This window comes from Anolis sagrei, chromosome 1 (assembly GCF_037176765.1).
Source record: "Anolis sagrei isolate rAnoSag1 chromosome 1, rAnoSag1.mat, whole genome shotgun sequence".
In the NCBI taxonomy this organism is placed as follows: Eukaryota; Metazoa; Chordata; class Lepidosauria; order Squamata; family Dactyloidae; genus Anolis; species Anolis sagrei.
In genome coordinates, this window is record NC_090021.1 from 68,660,096 (window position 1) to 68,679,444 (window position 19,349).

The 19,349-nt window shown below is 39.4% G+C and overlaps 1 protein-coding gene across 1 annotated transcript in view; it reads left to right on the plus strand.

Annotated features, from left to right (window-relative positions):
• Positions 1-15,259, plus strand: part of TAGAP (T cell activation RhoGTPase activating protein) — a 58,663-nt gene extending 43,404 nt beyond the window's left edge. The window contains exons 5-14 of the mRNA XM_067465829.1: positions 1,248-1,289; positions 2,582-2,666; positions 2,773-2,826; positions 4,963-5,029; positions 7,364-7,533; positions 8,457-8,618; positions 9,015-9,124; positions 9,855-10,050; positions 12,171-12,276; positions 13,354-15,259. Of these exons, the coding sequence (XP_067321930.1) occupies positions 1,248-1,289; positions 2,582-2,666; positions 2,773-2,826; positions 4,963-5,029; positions 7,364-7,533; positions 8,457-8,618; positions 9,015-9,124; positions 9,855-10,050; positions 12,171-12,276; positions 13,354-14,636 (2,275 nt within the window). The 3' untranslated portion in view covers positions 14,637-15,259. The remainder of the gene's footprint in view (positions 1-1,247; positions 1,290-2,581; positions 2,667-2,772; positions 2,827-4,962; positions 5,030-7,363; positions 7,534-8,456; positions 8,619-9,014; positions 9,125-9,854; positions 10,051-12,170; positions 12,277-13,353) is intronic.
• The last annotated feature ends 4,090 nt before the right edge of the window (positions 15,260-19,349 follow it).

Consider the following 19,349-nt stretch of genomic DNA (forward strand, 5'->3'; position numbering starts at 1 on the left):
TGGTGTAGTGATTTGAATGTTTAAGCACAACTTTGGAGACTGCTCATACATGAAACTGACTGGGTGACCCTGGGCAAATCACACTCTCTCAGCCCCAGAAAACTCTGTAGTAGGCACACTCTATGGCTGCCTTTAGTTGCAAAGAAGGTTCACAACAACACAAATGCGTATTAAACAGTCTCAGATACGAGTAAATCTGAGTATTCTGTGTTTATATCAGGAGAAATCATTTCATGAGCCCTTTAAGCATCCGCAAATCAACTGTGCTGTAATTCATTCCAAACCTTTCTATGAATTCTAGACAACATTCAAATCACTAGACTCAAAGCAGACCATTTTTTTCATGTCAGGAGTGACTTGAGAAACTGCAAGTCACATCTGGTATAATAGAATTGGCTGTCTGCAAGGATGCTGCCCAGGGGACACCCAGATGTTTTGATGTTTTACCATCCTTGTGGAAGGTTTCTCTCATGTCCCTTCATGGGGAGCTGGAGCTGACAGAGGGAGCTCATCCACACTCTCCCCGGATTCAAACCTCCAAACTGTCAGTCTTCAGTGCTGCTGGCACAAGGGTTTAACCCATTGCACCACTGGGGCCTCCTATAATCATAAATAATACTCTGCTTCTTAAATGTCCCCAGCCCATCTATCCTCCCACATGCCTATTTCTTCCCCCAGTTGCTTTTTAAAAGTGAAGATATTGACCTTTTTTCATGGACCTTGATCTCTTGTCCATGTGGTTTATTTAAGGTGAGGTGTGACGTCTTGGAGACACTTGTCACGCACAAAGGCAAACTCTGCTGGTAAAGAGATTGGTGTTTGGAACCCCAGATTGCCCTTTTGGCTGCCTTTACACAACCTACAAGGCAATATGTTTTTCACACATCCCACTTCTCAGGTGGAACTTTTACCTATATGACATCTCATCTGTTCCATTTTCCTTTTGTCTGTGACAACACTGGGCTTTTTTTATTTTTCAAAAAGTAGGAGGGAAACCAAACAGAGAGCTCAGCTGCCCTAAAAGGAAAGAGGAAACGGGTGCACTAAAGTATCTGCCAGTGAGTTCTGCATTCAGACTATGATGTGTCTTCCTGTTCCTATTGCATTGTGAATTTCCACCTGCGTCTTTCCACTGCCACCGCTCATTTAGCATGCAGCGCACGCTGGGCTGAAGGGTTCCTCAAACTCTCTCTGGCAAATGAGTTGCAGGCAGTGGGCAGTCATGCTGGTTCTCCTTTTCTCTCCAGCTCACTCAGTTTGAAAGAACTTTGGCTGGATACCATTCACTGGTAAGTTTGTAACATGAGATTGTGTGAAAGTTTAGTAGCTGCTATAGACTGTACTAGTAAGGGTTTTTTATGACAAAGCATCCACTGCTCAATGTAACTGTCCTGTACAGCATGTGGAGACTATTTGCTATGACCTTGAAGGTGTCTATAGGGTTTGATTTATTTTATTTATTTTTATAATGTCAGGAACATTTGTACATTCGTAGCATGTATTCATAGCTTATTTTCATTGTAGGTTTCCAACATTTTGCAGTCACTATTCTTTTAACTGGGATGATTGATTATGTTTATGCAATGCTGTAAAGAAAGCACTTGTGCTTGGGATATCTTTTAGTGCATATTTAAGGCTTGGAAATTATATTTCCCTCAAAGACTTGAAGACAGAAATTGCTGTTTATGCTACATACTGTGTTGTGCCAACTTTTGTCCCCTCTGAATAGTGTTGTGCTGTTTTAAAAACCAGAGACAATTAGTCTGTGTGGGGACTTTAAAAAGTGAATCTTTTGTATTGTCAATGGCTTTCATGGCTGGAATCACTGGGTTGTTGTGAGTTTTCCAAACTGTATGGCCATGTTCCTGAAGCATTTTGCCTGGCATCATCAGAGGTTGTGAGGTCTGTTAGAAACTACGCAAATGGGGTTTATATATCTGTGGAATATCCAGGGTGGGAGAAAGAACTGTTGTCTGTTTGAGGTAGGCATGAATGTTTCAATTGGCCAGCTTGATTAGCATTTAATGGCCTAGCAGTTTCAAGATCTGGCTTCTTACTGCCTTGGGGAATCCTTTGTTGGGAGGTGATTAACTGTCCCTGATTGTTTCCTGTCTGAAATACCTCTGTTTTTCAGTGTTGTTCTTTATTTACTGTTATGATTTCAATGTTGTTCTTTATTTACTGTTAAGGTTTGGCGGCCAGATTTTGTTAATTTTCATGGTTTCTCCCTTTTTGTTGAAATTGTCCACATGCTTGTGGATTTCAATGGCTCTCTGTGTAGCCTGACAGGGTAGTTGTTAGAGTGGTCCAGCACTTCTGTGTTCTCAGATAATATGCTGTGTCCAGGTTGGTTCATCAGGTGCTCTGCTATGGCTGACTTCTCTGGTTGAATTAGTCTGCAGTGCCTTTCATGTTCCTTGATTTGTGTTTGGGTGCTGCGTTTGGTGGTCCCTATGAAGACTATGTAGAATCCTTTGTCTCGCAAATTAAGTATCTTGTATTTATACATCTTGACTTGCCACAAAGAAAACTGAAGCTTTTGTTAGATCTTGTTAACATTTGTCTCATCATTCTTAACCAGGCAAACTAGAGAAATCAAAGGCGCAAAAATCACAAAAGTTGCATCAATTAAATTCCTGATGAAGGTGTTAAGCAGTTGCAATGCAGTGAGTATTATTTTTTCCCCTTCCTTAGTATCTGGACACTGTAATATAACAAAGAACTGCCGTGGCTTCTAACTATGGACTGCATTTGTTATATTTTGTTTTGCAGCCCAAAACCTTAGATGTGAGTGATATGGAGACTTTGATTGGATGCCAGTCAGAGGTAAGCAAACTCCAAGTACATGGTTGATTCTTTGTTCCTAAATATACTCACTAGGAGATAAATCCCATTGAAATCAAAATTGCATTACTTCTGAGTAAACATACACAGAATTGTAGTATGCATTATGAAACCCTAGCTCTGATTTACAGACAGTGAAATCAGAAACAATTTCCATATAGTTCAAGTTATGTTTGGCTTAAGTTTCTCAGGGTACACAGGTAGTTCTGAAACCACAACTAAATCATGAATGTGTTAAAATCAAGTTTAAAACCAGAAGCTTGTCAAAATTCCACAGCAAGTCTTGAGCTGTAATCCGTAGCCAAGTATCTAATAAGCGGGTTGTAATGAAATCTGTTGAGAAAGGGAGTGGTATGTTAAGGTTACGAATGTGGAATCTGATGAAATGAAGGCACTTGGTGCAAAAACAAACGTGTTCAGACCAGAGCTTAGAAAAGTTTGTAGTTTTGGACAACTCCCAAAATCCCCCCATTCAGCACAGCCACAGAGCTATAGAACTAGGCTGTAAGGCTGCATTCAACCTGAATCACAACAATATTCAGATTTTAAACACCTCCTGCTTGAAAGATCCATTAATTTAAGTGTACTGTTTCCAGTAATGTGAAGAATCACAGCCTTACTTGGATCTATGGCTTGGATCCAGATATCTGCTTAAGCTCATCAAAAGAGGTTGCAGGAACTCCGCTGAATTTTTTTACTATCTTCCCATCTGTTACCGTTGTGAGCATTTTAAAAACTTCTACAGTACAAAAATGTTTGGTTTTTAATTATTATTATTAATATTTATTTATTTATTTATTTATACCCCACCACCATCTCTCCAGATGGGACTCGAGGTGGCTTACATGAGGCCAAGCTCGGTAATACATTACAACAAAATAAATACAGAACAGCAAAAATAACATCACAATAAAATAAGTAGAACATAAGAATAAAACATAGCAATGCAAAATACAAAGAAAAATCAAACACAGTGTTTTATTTTTTGCCATAAAGCATTTATATGTATAGGAAGCACTGTTTGACAACTTTAAAGTCTCATAGAACTCATTTCATGGAATTGGCTCTAGACTGCTTCTGCTTAGAATAGAACTACTGGAATAAGTTGTGACTGAATTAAAGCAATGATTTCAGTAAATTTATTCTAATCAAGCTTCTCTGAATCCAATACATAGATAGATGATGAATGGATCGCTTCAAAAAAGCAGGATAATGTATTTTGAGTAGAAACCAATGAGCAATTTCTTCTAAAGAAAGATTGCATGTAACTTCCAAACTCATTGGTATCAACTTCTGCTTTGTCCTGCAGAAGTTACAAGACCACAGCCAAAGAGAGTGCATGCTATCTTGGAAGAATCATAGAGTCATAGAATTGGAAGAGACCTCATGGGCCATCCAGCCCAACTCCCTGCCAAGAAGCAGGAAATTTGCATTCAAAGCACCCCCAACAGATGGCCATCCAGCCTCTGTTTAAAAGCCTCCAAAGAAGGAGCCTCCACCACACTCCGGGGCAAAGAGTTCCACTGCTGAACAGCTCTCACAGTCAGGAAGTTCTTACTAATGTTCAAATGGAATCTCCTCTCTTGTAGTTTGAAGCCATTGTTCCGTGTCCTAGTCTCCAAGGCAGCAGAAAACAAACTTGCTCCCTCCTTCCTATGACTTTCCCTCACATATTTATACATGGTCATCATGTCTCCTCTCAGCCTCCTCTTCTGCAGGCTAAACATGCCCAGCTCTTTAAGCCACTCCTCATAGGGCTTGTTCTCCAGATTCTTGATCATTTTAGTCACCCTTCTCTGTATACACTCCAGCTTGTCAACATCTCCCTTAAATTGCAATGCCCAGAATTGGACACAGCATTCCAGGTGTGGTCTGACCAAGACAGAATAGAGGGGTAGTATGACTTCCTTGGATCTAGACACTATACTCCTATTTGTGCAGCCCAAAATCCCATTAGCTTTTTATCTGCCGCATGACAGAAGTGTCCTTCCTTCTCCTTTTATTTTTAATTTGAAAGGAAAAAGAAAATTGCAAGCTCATTACAGCTGTATGTTGAATGGAGATTCTGTGTGAATTGATTTTAAGTGGCTTCTTGTAATTAATTATTGTTTATTCCAGGTTGATATCAAGAAATGCCACTTGTTCATGCCCTGTGACACTGAAGATGGGCTGTGTCATCTATCTGGTATGGTTTCATAAGACAACTTTGTCCTTTGATAAATGTGAGAGTGAAGACTAGGTTCTTGGCTGCAATTCATTATGCAAGAGAGATCAAAAGTATGCCAGATACAACACTGATGTTTGTACTCAGCTTTGTTATGTAACAGCATATGAAACTTAGAAAAGTTATCTTTGTGAACCACAGATTTCAGAATCATTAGCTAGTCCAAAGGAGCCCCCGGTGGCACAACAGGTTAAACCACTGTGCTGCTGAACTTGCTGACTGAAAGGTAGGCGGTTCGAATCCGGGGTGCGGGGTGAGCTGTTAGCCCCAGCTTCTGCCAACCTAGCAGTTTGAAAACATGTAAATGTGAGTAGATCAATACATACCATTTCAGTGGGAAGGTAACGGTGTGTGAGAGAGTCATGCCGGTCACATGACCTTGAAGGTGTCTATGGACAATGCCAGCGCTTTGGCTTAGAAATGGAGATGAGCACCAGCCCTCAGAGTCAGACACAACTAGACTTAATGTCAAGGGGAAACTTTTACCTTTTCCTTAAATTAGTCCAAAACCTACTGTCCTGGTTAGCTACCAGAAGGTTTCTGGGAGTTGTAGTTCACAAAGTAACTTTTCCAATCTAGATTGGAACTTGAAACTTGGAACTTGGAATAATGGACGAGGAGATCGGATTATGACTTTATTGATGAGACGTGATGGATTAGTTATATGGATGTATTGTTGTTATATTGATGTACTGATGTATTGTTATGTGATTTAGTTGCTCTAGTTACTGTTTTTAAATGCTAATGCTAATGTTGTGCACTTTGTATATTGACCTGGTTGTAAACCGCACTGAGTCGCCTACGGGCTGAGAGAGTGAGGTATACAAATAAAGTAAATAAATAAATAATAAATAAAATCTATTGATATTGGTAGATTCAGACAGCAGGCATGAGAAATTTTTCTAGGTGGATAGATACTCTGCCTCTCCCTGCTTGTACCAACCCTTGTCCCGGCTTCTGTGTGTTTGGATAGCAGCCTGGTGTGCGTGCACACTCCTAAAGATTTTAACAACTGCATTCTTGATTGCCCCCTAGTGGCAATCTTTCATGAAACTATATTTTTATTTTCTATTAACAAGTCTGGCAGGCCATTCTAGGGCAAAACAATTGGGTAGAAGGCAGTGTACCTGCAGTATACATTTACACCAGTTTCATGCCCCTTAAATGGAAATGGATCCCGTCCTAAGGAATCTCCCCCTCTCACTTTGAGGATTTATTTATTTATCGTGTCATCAGCAACCATACCATTGTATTCTAACAGAGCAAAACAAACACACAGATTAAAAAGAAAAAAACACACACACACACAGATTTTGCAAACTTGGTAGTTGGTTAAATGTCCTTTGACTTTGAGGATGTAGGTCATTGTTAAATTCAGCTATATTTCAAGGGAACAATGTTATCCTCTTCAGACACAACAATTGTATCATGATGCAGTAATATTTTTGAAAACTGCTGCAGATTAAGTTTCGTTGATCTGTTTATTTTCTCTATGGTTATCAATAGTTAATAAGAAAAAGTGCCTGCAATGTTAAAAGGGGTCATCCAGAAAAACCATTTGGTTACAAAGCATAGTAGAGAAGCTTAACATCACAAACTTATACTTGGCTATTCACAAGTTAGCACTGTTATTCCCTATGGCAGTGGTTGTCAACCTGTGGGTCCCCAGAGGTTTTGGCCTTCAACTCCCAGAAATCCTAACAGCTGAGATTTCTGGGAGTTATAGGCCAAAACATCTGGGGACCCACAGGTTGACAACCACTGCCCTATGGGCTTTTCTCCCACTTTTGGTGAAAAGACAACTCTACTTCAGTGTTCTTTGCAGAACTTGGAAAATGTACATTTTGGACTTCAATGCTGAATCTTCCCCAGCTATCCTAGCGGTTTGTCTCATTATTTTGAAGAGGTTTTAATATTGCTCTATATTAGGTGGGGAAATTGCAGCTCATAAGTTGTCTGTACCTCCTTTTGGGCTTTTTTACAGATCCTCATCACTATCTAAAATCCACCAAATCCACCAAGAATTTCTCCAATGGGCAAAAAGCCACTAGTGGTATAAAATGCAAGGGACATCTTTCAACAATAACCCCCCCCCCCTCCCCAAATAAAACCCTCTCACAAAACCTTGTTGCAAACAGCTGAAAATAGAAGCAATATCACTTCTGGCCAATTTTCAGATAGATGAAAAAAAATGGCCTGTTCCCTATGTCATATAATTTAGTGTCAGTAAAAATGTATCTCAGTAGATCTGCTCACTGATTAAATACTTGTTCTCATTCCCTTTTGTTTGAACAGAGAGTAATAAAAAAAGAAAGAAAGTAATATCTTGGCCATTTCTGATGAGACGCATCAGCACTGGACCAGAGACCTTGGGACAATTAGAATCTGATTTGAAGCCTTCTCTGTTTGACCAGCCATTGTCAATGGTTTGCAACGAGGAGGATATGCTGCCCAAACCAATACAGGTAAGCAAGCACTAGGTGACTCTTTTCACTTTGTACAGATGATGCCCATTGATTCAGCTGATCAAAATCATCACAAAGCTAAACTTTTTACAAAAGAGGCAAATGTTTTGGGCTGTATATATTCCAGCAAACCAATTCAAACATGGGGAAAAAAACCCAATACCTTTTTGATTGTTTTGATTTTGGGAATTATTTCTAGAACATTAGGAGTGGTAAATAGGAGGACAATAAAGAATGCAATGCTTGAGGAAAATAATGTTTGAGAGAGGAAATAACCCAGGATGAGCACTTTGTTTTTCTGCTTTTTAAATAAAAGATGCAAGTAAACAATTCCCTCTCTGATGGTGTTCCACCTGTGAGGTTCTTCTTTAGACAGGTATCTGACCTGTCTAGTTCATAATTTAGCTCCGATGACATAAATTAGTTTCTTTCTTGTTTTATGTACTGTTTTGCTTCCTGTGGTTTTTTTGAACTGTAACTGTTTATTATTGGTTTCTGTTGTATTTTAATGGTGCGTCGCACATTACTTTGAACACTGTGTTGAAAAGGTGGCATGTGCTTTTAAAAAAGTAAACTGTGTTTGGTTTTCAATCATTCTGTCAGTAAAATGAATTGTGTTGAATAATAATAATAATAATAATAATAATAATTTTATATTCTGCTCTATCTCCCCAAAGGGACTCAGAGCAGATTCCAAACATAAAAGGCAAATATTCAATGCCTGAATACAACAACAATACATCCATACTAACAAAATTTAAGCAACCCAACATATAAACACGAATTATGATTTAAAAACTAAAATTAAATAAAAAACACAGCCTGTTATAACTCTAAGACAAAACATCAAACATCGAATGGAAACAATAATTTCCCAGTTCCTTCGGGCAAATATCATTTCTTTTCTTCTCTGATATCTATAGGATATCCTTACAATACTCTTCCTGCAAGGTCCATACACTGAAGGAATATTTCGGAAGGCAGCAAATGAGAAGTTACGCAAAGAGCTGAAAGAAGAGTTAAACTCTGGAGGAAATGTTGCCTTTGAGAAGGCCTCTGTGCATTTGTTAGCAGTGGTTTTCAAGGTCGGTGTCCATTTATATGTATGTATTTGCATGTTTCCTTGTTTTCCCGCTGTAGGCACTGAGCTGGTCGCCTGAAGCTGAGTTAGCAGGAGACACAGCAGCAAGGTGTTGGTGGAGGGTATTACATGCTATATAGTTCACCCCTGGGCTTTGTAAGCTAGCTTACTGTCTTTGGGTGTGGTATAGAATACTCTTCAATTGCCAGTGCTGAAGAAGAGGCAATCAGCAATAGAGTTGGCTTTTGTGTATGAAGGAGGAGTTCTAGCTTGCTCTTCAACTGAACCAGCAAAATCTCTCTTGCCGGTCTTGTTTGTTTATACTGTAAAGACATAACTTTGTCTATGTGGTAGCAAAATATTTCACCTAAATGTTAAAGAAAGGCTTATTTCCTTGCAGGATTTCCTCAGGAACATTCCCCATAAACTCCTGCTAACTGAGCTTTATGATGACTGGATGACAGCAGTGGAGAAAATGGGCCATCGTGAAAAAACTGAAGCAATAAAAGAGTAAGTTGACCCATCTCAGAAATTGTATTGTTTTGTGACATACAGCAAAACTAGAAGTTGATTTCCCCGTCCCTTGCTCCAAATGTAAACTTTTCAGAAGGTTCTACAGAAATTGCTCTTGAGACTGAGATCCTCTGCCCACCTACCTAGAAGTGACCTTTACTGAAAGCCATGCGTTTTACTTCTGAGAAGAGAAATACAGGATTGGGATGTGTGTTCAGGGACTACAGCAAAAGCCCAATGTTAACAGGGGGAAAGAGTTTAAATTAATTATCTTATTAATAAGAGTGCTGATTTAAAGGACTTCAAGTGTGATATAAATAAAAGTACAGAATAATTTCTTATTTAAGCAATGTGTTTAGTCAAACATTTATCTAAACAAAAATATATTTGCCTAACAGCTAAAGGAAAGCAGAAAAGTAGCCAGTGTAGCTTCCCATAAGAAGAGAGAGAGGGCTTCTTCCTGGGTCCTCCATAGAAGTAGCTATGATGTTGGTACAACAAAGATAAAGTACCATGTCAGTTGACACCTGGTCAGGACCTTTTGGTTTGTTGATTTCACTCAGCTGATATCTGGGGACTTTTGAATGGGATTTTTTTTTGTCTAACTGCTTTAAATAAATTTCCACATTTTAAAGGAAGTTTCATGTGACTGAAGCTTCACTTCAATAAGATGTGGAAGTTACTGAGGATGACCTTTATTTTTTGTTTTGTTTTTTTATTTCCATAGGGTTGTAAGCAAGCTACCAAGACCAAATCTTCTTTTGCTGAAACATTTGCTTTGTGTGCTGCATCACATAAGCAAAAGCTCAGAGATCAACAAAATGGATTCTAGCAATCTAGCCATCTGTTTTGGCCCAACCATGTTGACTTCAGATTATGACAGAAGTCTGCCTCTTGCAGCCCAGAAAGAGCAGACAGATAAGGTAAGATTGCTCTAATTCTTTTTACCTATAACTATATTATTCTTCTAAGCGACTTGTTGTAAAATTATCTCACATCAGCTTTGTCCTTACATTTGGAGTTTTATCCTAAGAGCTAATTCCTGAAAACTGAACCAATGCACTAGTCAAGAAAGTCATTCCTAAGACAGTTGTTTGATCTTTAGTCTCAGTGACTTTTGCCAGTTTTTAAAAATCTTTAATCTAAAATTTCTAGAGAGCAATGCTCTTTGAATCAGGGTAGCTTCAATTAATGCTTGAGATGTACTAGGATCAAGGAGGAGTGATAATACAATGGACTCATAGAGGATCTAGACCAGTGGTTCTCAACCTGTGGGTCCCCAGATGTTTTTGCCTACAACTCCCAAAAATCCCAACAGCTGGTAAACTGGCTGGGATTTCTGGGAGATGTAGGTAAAAACATCTGGGGACCCACAGGTTGAGAACCACTGGTCTAGATACAATCCCTGGCCTTTTCCAATTAATAGATCAAGTCCTGGTACTATGAAGAATGCTGTCAGAATATACAGGCTAGGCTAGAAAGACAAATATTCTGATGAGGTACAAACCAGCTTTATAGCTGTGCAGGAACAGATTCTTACCTACAAGACAGGCATGTGCATCCTATTAGAAATTGTAATTGTGTGGCCCATTCCATTACAGAGAAAAACCAGACCAAAAACACATTGGATAAAGAAATCTTGGTTATAGCTGTAGATAAGGGTGGCCTTGCACATGGATCCAAATTCAGGCATTAACTAATCTATCTGCTTGTCCAATCCAGTATCAGATCCAATAGGAATGTACTGAAAGGCCCTGCTGGGACATCCCAGCCGAGCCTCATAACCACCAAGGGGTGAGAAATACCTCCATGGGCTGGGACCCCTGGAAAACCAATGCCGATTACACTGGTCATTGAAGTCTGGATTGATAGCCCATGCTAAATGCCTCATAAAGTTTTAACAATTATAAATAATTAAAATGTCTTAACATAGGGAGTGTGGGTGGACTGAAGCTCAGAGTGAACTGCTTGCTTAGGGTTCCCCTTTTATGTAGCCTTACCCAACCGGTAGAAACTCATCCAGTGACTCAGGCAATGAATATGTGTCAGACTGCTTTCAAATTCACTGGCTGACTGTATGCTTCCTCACAATCACAAGTTGTATAGGCATAATAGTGGCTTGTTGGGAGGTGGTGTGGACAGAATTTGGAGGTTCTGCCATCTCCTGTCGTCATCCCTCCCCCCTCCCCCCGCCATCCTCAACCTAAAAGCTTCATTATTTCAATGAGCAGAGCATCTTTAAGTTCTGGTTTCAAAACCCCTCTTCAAAGGATGAATTCAAACTTTTAGCATAATTTGTTTCTTCCCGCATCAGCCCACTGGGCATGGAAGAAGCATTGTGGAGACAGAGGGGAAGGGAAACCAAGGATTAGAAGCCAAAAATGATGTGGTCCAACAAAATTTTGCCTCTGTTGTTGCCGAGTACTAACACTATCCACTGTTGTCCTATGATCCCTGGGAGATAACTCCAAAATGATTGCATAGCTTCAAGTGCTTGGAAAACTTACTTTTTGGGAGGTATCTTTCTTTTTTGGATGGGGAGGCAGGTTGTAGTGACTCTAGAGGTGCTCCATGGCTCACTGAATTGCCAGCTGTAGTGTAGTTTCATATGCAGGATTACTACATTGAATCATATAGGGTTGTAGCTGAAAATATAGTTAGCACTACTGATGCATCTGTTGTTTTCTTAACCAAAGAATGAGCCATATATAAGAAAGATCTGCCGAAATGACAGTGTGTTGTCAAAGGCTTTCATGGCCAGAATCACTGGGTTGCTGTGAGTTTTCGGGGCTGAATAGCCATGTTCCAGAAGCATTCTGTCCTGAAGTTTCACCCACATCTATGGCAGGCATCCTCAGAGGTTGTGAGGTTCCAACCTTTGAGGGCGTTTGCCAGAGATGTTGGTGAAATGTCAGGAGAGAATGCTTCTGAAACATGGCCATACAGTCCAGAAAACACATAGCAACCCAGAAATGACAGTGTTAATTGCAAAATGACCCCAGAAAAATGCCCAAGTAACAGTATCCTTGATTGATTTCAACAGGTAAAGACCCTAGTGGAGTTCCTCATTAACAATTGTTCTGATATATTTGGAGAAGAAATCTGCTTGATGTTCAGTAATTCTGTTGATGATTCCCTGGACAAATCAGGTATTTTAAAATATTTTGTTGTCGGGTCTCTCTAGCATTTGCTCCGATTGTTCTCAGAGTGCTCATCTTTCTCAGAATGTGCAATGGTTTTTTTGAAAGTGCTACACTAAAAGATATGATTTGAACTTGCATTGTTGCTAGTTTATTTAGACATGTTCAAACTGCAAAGGAAGTGATTAAAGATAACGGACAAACCACAACATTGGATTGCTTTCAAATTCTAAAAGAGCTATTTCTTAGAGACTCACATGAAAGACAGATTAACACTCCAGTGAAGCTGCTGTCTCAAAGTGATACAGAAGCAGAATATATGCTTTGGAAATCCCTCACTGCTGGTGTAACTTTGTATTAGACACTTTTTTATGTCCAATACCATACAAAGTAATCCTAGATATGCAAGAAATACATCAAGAGATGGTTGCATATAGATAACAACATTGAGAACTTCCTTATAGTTGACTCCTTATCAGATTAGATTCCATGTTGAAGAACCTCTAGAATTCTATGGTCTTGTGGGAGGAAGCAAACTATATTAATATTAGCAGTCATGCATTTGCCCATTTTTGGAATATCAAAACATTCTTGTTCTGGAGTCTGGACATTGTGGAAGAATTTTTCATGTCCGGAGCAACTTGAGAAACTGCAAGTTGCTTCTGGTGTGAGAGAATTGGCTGTCTACAAGGACTTTGCCCAGGGGTTGCCTGGATGTTTTGATGTTCTATCATCCCTGTGGGAGGCTTTTCTCGTGTCCCTGCATGGGAAGCTGGAGCTGACAGAGGGAGCTCATCCACACTCTCCCAGGATTTGAACCTCTGATCTGTCAGACTTCAGTCCTGCCAGCACAAGGGTTTAACCACTGCGCCACCAGGGGCTGTCAATTATAGGATTATGTAGTATCCATATTTTAGACACTTAAGACAAGTCAATATGTGTGTCTAGTATTTCTGAAAAGTAGATTGCACATAGAGATCACAAGTCTCATTCTTTGCTATTTATATATAATAATTAAATAAACTTACCTCTAAAGCGTGCATCCAGCTGCTTCAAACCTAAACAGTACAATTTTCTCTTTTCCAGAAATGCCATCTGCAAGCCAGTTACATGATTCTGCATATGACAGCACAGACCCTGAGGGAGAATGCAGCTCCAATGATCTCCAGCCTAACAATCTACCAAAAGCAAACATGGCAGCTAGCAGACCCAGCCGCAGAGAGTTATATCCCCAACGAGTACTAGAACAAACCTCCCCTGTCTCCTCCCTGACCCGTTTTAAATTATCTATAAGCAAACTGGACAGAAGATACTCCGAACCAGACATGTTCTCTTCTAAAAGTTCTCGGGAAAACTGTGTGAGGGGTCAGAAGTTAACCAAAAGTGAGGAGAATGTTATTCAGCAAGAGGAATTGGGACTGAAATGTCAAAATTTGAGAATGCACATGATAGGGGAACCTCCTCTTCCGGGTCTCTATCGAACCAAAAAACCACTAAACCTTACTATCAAAGCCAGTTTGCAGTCAGAACTGTCAAGTGGTTCCTTACCCAGAACATCCTCCAGCAGTTCACTAGACAGCCTCACCTCAGTCTCAGACAATTCAGTCTTCTCCAGCTCACCACTAGCATCGCCTTCCCTCTTCAAGAATAATGCCCTGATTCAACCACAGTCCTTGTCTACCAATATTTCAGAAGGAAGTGGCACACACATCGGAGAGCTAAAGAAACATTCAGTGTCATTTTCGGCAACAACCCGCAGGAAACTAGTAACAAAAACGCAAAGTTGTAGCCTGGGTGGCTCTCAAAGGGACAGTTTCAAGACAGAGTCCAAAAAGGAGAGGCATCTTTCCTGCCGGATAGTCCAAGCAACTTACGTTGATAAATGCAAACCAGTGGTACCTGTGGAATATCAACACAGGTCTCGTTTCATGTCAGCAGAGGAAGTGTTTCAATTTGTGGATCGGCGAAATCCTGGAAAGCCCCCATCTTATGAAGAGGCAACCAAAAACTGCACAGCTGCTAGACTTCCTTCCTATGGCAGTTTAGCAGTTCAAGATACAAGACCTATCAAATCATTTCCAGATTCTGAGCCTCAACATTCAAGGTTTGACAAAGAGGTTACAAATAAAGTATATAAGGACTTTTTAAGCAGCAGACTTTCTGTGATCAATAATCCTAAGGACACTCTGCCAGCTGTTGATTTTGTCATTGGAATACATCCCCGGGCAAATATACCCCTCACTCCTCAAGTCTACCGTCTTAGGACCATGTCTGGTTCTTACCAAAAAAGCAAACAAGAATATTTGGTGCGACGGTGCAGTCAGCCAGCCTTTGACTGCATTCAGTGTGCAAAGGAGTCCTATGTTTAAGTTCATCTGTTCCACCAGTGATGTAAACACAAGTCTTTGACTGCCCTTAATCCCCTTAATAATTGTTTGTGTTTTTAAAAATGCCATTTTTAATTGTAATATGGAATGTGTATTGTCCAATTACAAATCTGTAAATCTTGTATATATGTATGTATCTAAGTTTATAAATTTGTGTGAATTTTTAAAAGGCATGCTTTAAAGATAAGCAAAAAGATTAGGAGATTTATCTATCCTGTTCTGCTAGACTTCTTACAAGATGTGATTTATTGCTTTCCATTGGAATACCTAGAGAGGACTACTGTCCTTATAGAAAGTAGTGTCTCTGCTTTAATATGTGTCAACAACCTTAAGATGTTATAGGTGCTTGTCGCCAAGGTTTCCCCAGCATATTGACCTTAGGATGTGTTGGACTACAAACATCATATCCTGACAAAATATGGTAGAAATAATTAGTAGTCCAAGAAAATGTCAAATTGGGGAGATATGCTTTTAGCTCATATCATGTGTAGTGTTTGACCTTCATAAGAAGAACGGGATTAAAAGGTTGCAGAGTTTTTCTAGCTAAAACCACTTTTACTTATTTCTTAGCCAACTCAGATATGACATTAAACTGTAGAGACTCACTTCCTCTTTTTTATTTATTTTACTGCATATTTACCCTGCCTTGCACTATAAAATTTACTGCATTTTCATTCTCCCTGCACTATAAAATTGCACTCAGAACCCCTAAAAGCACATTAAAAACCAATTAGGCAATAAAACCAATAAAATCATCACAGTAGTCAAAACCATTAAAGTAACCACAATAACTAATGAGCATGTATGGAATAACAGGGCCTAACAAAAAGAATTGGATTGAAACAAGGGCCAACTTAATTGAACTAAACCCTATTCAAGTTAGGCTGAACCTGGAAAGGAACAAGAAGAGAAAGCAATCTAGAAGGGCATGTACTGTTTGTTACTCAAAAATTTTAAAAAGCTCCACTCAAGAGTGAGATCAAATATTGAAGCTGGTTCTAGGTATTTCCAGAAAATAGTCTAGGCCAACCATTTTTTGATATTTTTGATCCCTGAGAACTACAGCAATAAATATCATTATCTCTCAATACATTGGACCTTCTTGAGACACTGACTGCAAACACTACCATAGGATTGCCCTGCCAATGGTAATAAGAAGTAGGTACTTAATTGCAAAAAGAATCTCCCAAACGCAATCTATAGTATTGAAATGGTGCTAAACTGCTTCATTTAAACCAGGGTCCTGAAACTTTAATTAGAGGGGTGGTTCATGGTCCCTCAGGCTATTGGAGGGCTGGAATATAGTTTGGGGGGATGGGGGAATGAACAAATTTATGTATTTATTTGCCGCATTTATATACCGCCTTTCTCAGCTAGAAGGCAATTCCTATGCACATTGTATGTGTCTTATTTGTAGTGCAAAAACACATGAAAGAACAGTATTAAAAAAGGAAGAATAATTTAACCAACATAAATTTACCAGTATTTCAGTGGGGCATGTGGGTCTGCTTTTGGCTGAGATAGTCAAGTTAATTGGGATTGTTGTTGCTGTATTCCTTCAGGTCATTTCAGACTTAGGGCGATTATCAGTCAAAAGTTTAGGTCGGGACTGGGTCTATGATCTTGGAGAGCTGTATCTGTCCCATGGACCTTAATTTGTGGATCCCTGATTTAAACAATCCCCACGCACCATACATATACATTACTATATATGATCTGATGTACAGAGTAAACACATAGTGACCTTGGAAAAGTCACTCACATCATTTAAAACCGCGAGAAAATGATTAGTGTTAATGACTAGAAAACGTCCATAATTGTAGTAGATGGGAGAAGAAGTGTGTATTAAACATTCCTGATCTGCCACAGCCTTCTCCCTGTTGATTGGGGTATGGAACTACATAGACCAGCAGACTTTGAGAAAATTGGGTTGGAGGATGTTGGCATAGAGTGTTTGAAGATGCACAGCAATACCCATTATGGTATGAATCAGAGGAATCTGACTGGATTAAAGTGGACACATGGTATCCATTTTACCCTTCCCCACCACCTCCTGTATCAAAATCCATGGATGTTCAAGCCCCACTGTATACAAAGACATAGTAGAATAGTGTCCCTTATACAAAATTGCAAAATCAAGGTTTGTCTTCTGGATTTAAGCAAGAAAGAATATTTTCAAGCCATGTTGGTTGAATCTGTGGACATGGGGGACAACTATACTCCATGTCAGGGTAAAGTATGTCTGACTGAAGGAGACTGAAAAATCTGCTAGGGTTTTCAGCCATGTAATGAAAGCTCAGAAAGAGAGAGAGAGGCGGGGGAGGAGGAAAGGAAAGGTAGACAGTGGTTTTTATCAGGATAAATGGAATGATCAATTACATCTAAGAAAGCAGCTACTACAGCTTCATATGAATTAAAACATTACAGCAGGAAACTAAAAACCACACATGTTCTAAGCTTTCTGGGTTTTCTCCGAATTCTTTTGTCACTATCAATGTTTACTTCCCACCGCAGAAGCCAGAGGTTCTTTATCTTTCTTAAAGCTTCAGTGATATCCTCAGACAAAGTGATGTTTGTCAGTAGCTAAACAAGTTACTTTGGGGACAATTCCCATAATGTCATTCCAAGAATTCTGGGAGTTGCAGTAAAAAAGGTAAATTTTCCAAACAGTTGATCTGGCTCGCTTGCTTGCTTGTTTTGGAAAACCTTTGGGTGTTCAGTTCCAGTTTCTCATGCAAGCTTCCAGTTTCATGATCTCATGGACTTGCTGATTCTGCCAACAGAGACTGCCCTCTATGTTGTGCTTTATTGGTTCTCATCTGCCCATCAATTGCAACACTTTCCTCTGTTTCCCTGGGCTTTCAAAACAGATAACTATGGTTGCAACTGTGTTTTCTGATTCATATCTTCTGTTCTGCACGTGTACAGATAGTTTTTGTTTCCTGCAGATGTTAATGAAACTACATTGCTTCCAAGATACAATTGTTTATTTGGCTTTCTCACCAGCAACTGGGAAAACAACATCTGAAAAAAATGGTTGTGTGGATAAAGTCCAAAAACTTTTTTTAAAGGAAAGATGAAAATTTTGGACACAAAACACCACCTCCATCCCATAGATAAAAGTGAGGACATGAAAGAAATTAAGAAATGTAGAACCCATTTTTTAAAAAAAAATGTTTAATATAACAATTGACAAGTGACTAAGGGCACATCTACACTGTAGAATTAATGTGGTTTGGCACCACTTTAATTTCCATGGCTCGGTACCAGGCATGGGCAAACTTTGGCCCTCCAGGTGTTTTGGATTTCAACTCCCACAATTCCCAACAGCCTACTGGCTGTTAGGAATTGAAGTCCAAAACACCTGGAGGGCCAAAGTTTGCTGCCCATGGCTTCTCAATTCGATGGAATCCTGGGGTTTATAGTGTGATGAAACATCAGCACTCTTTAGCAAAGAAGGCTACAGATCTTGTAAAACTACCATTCCAATAAATTCTACAGTGTAGATGATCCCTTCATCCTCTGTTGACCTTTGGTCCTACCTGCTGGCTTCCTCTACCTCCTATTCTTGTTTATTGATCTTGCCTGTTGAATAAGTCCAAAGGCCTTCAATCCACCACAGTGTTCATACAGTACCAGTCAGGTAGTTAGCCCATTAGCAAAACATTAATGCAATTGATTTGTTCATTAATTTATATTCAATTAATGTATTCTGGTACCTGCTCTCTGCAGTTTCTACATAATCATGACCAGAGCACAGCCTGAATTGCTGGAGGGGGGTAGGGGGTGCTTGGATAAGATTATTTCAGTGCAACTCCTTCCTTAAGTATTGACAATCTCTCCTAGATGCTAGGAATAGGTGAAACAGATCCATCTAGTTTGTGTCACTACTCAGGATCCTGCCAACGGCATATTTGTCATAACTGAAGTTTATTCCCATGTATGTACTTTTTCAGACTCAGTTGAAGGGGATGTCTACTCCTCATTCATGCAAGGTTCTGACTGCCCTGGAAAAAGAGCTTGGAGAGGCTACTAGGCATAGTGATCATCCAGCTACTGATTAACTATGGAGTTATAACTAGACTCTTTTTGATTACTACTGCACAGAGAGAAAGGAAATACAGTCAACTCTCAATATTTGCAGATTTCACTTTTGCAGATTTGATTACTAGGTCTCTCTATAAATCTTTAGGTTGTCCAGTGAACTCTAAGGTCAATACCTACCAGATGTTGCAGAGAAAACACTTCTTTAGGCACCTCTACATTCTCCAACACAATTATTGAAGGTTACAGAAGAGTGTTTTCTCCCCAAATATGGATTTTTCAACATTTTGTATCCAAAAAGGAATGCTTTAAAAACATTCCTTTTTAAAAGCAAAAATTGTGTGGGAACATTGTCAAATGTCAAGTGTGGGACTGTGACATTTGTAAGATAACTCTGTTCTGATCCATGGATTCATTTGTGTGGTTCAGTCACTTTATATCAGAAGTGTGCATCCTATTGTTAGTACCTACTAAAATATATCCATGGAACCTATAAAATATATATGAGTTGCTTACTGATCACCCAGTAGTTGATTCCGTGTAAATCCTGTAGATTCAGACCAGAATTTATTTATTTATTTACTGTATTTATAACCCACCCTTCTCACCCCGAAGGGGACTCAGAGTGGCCTTACAATAGGCAACAATTTG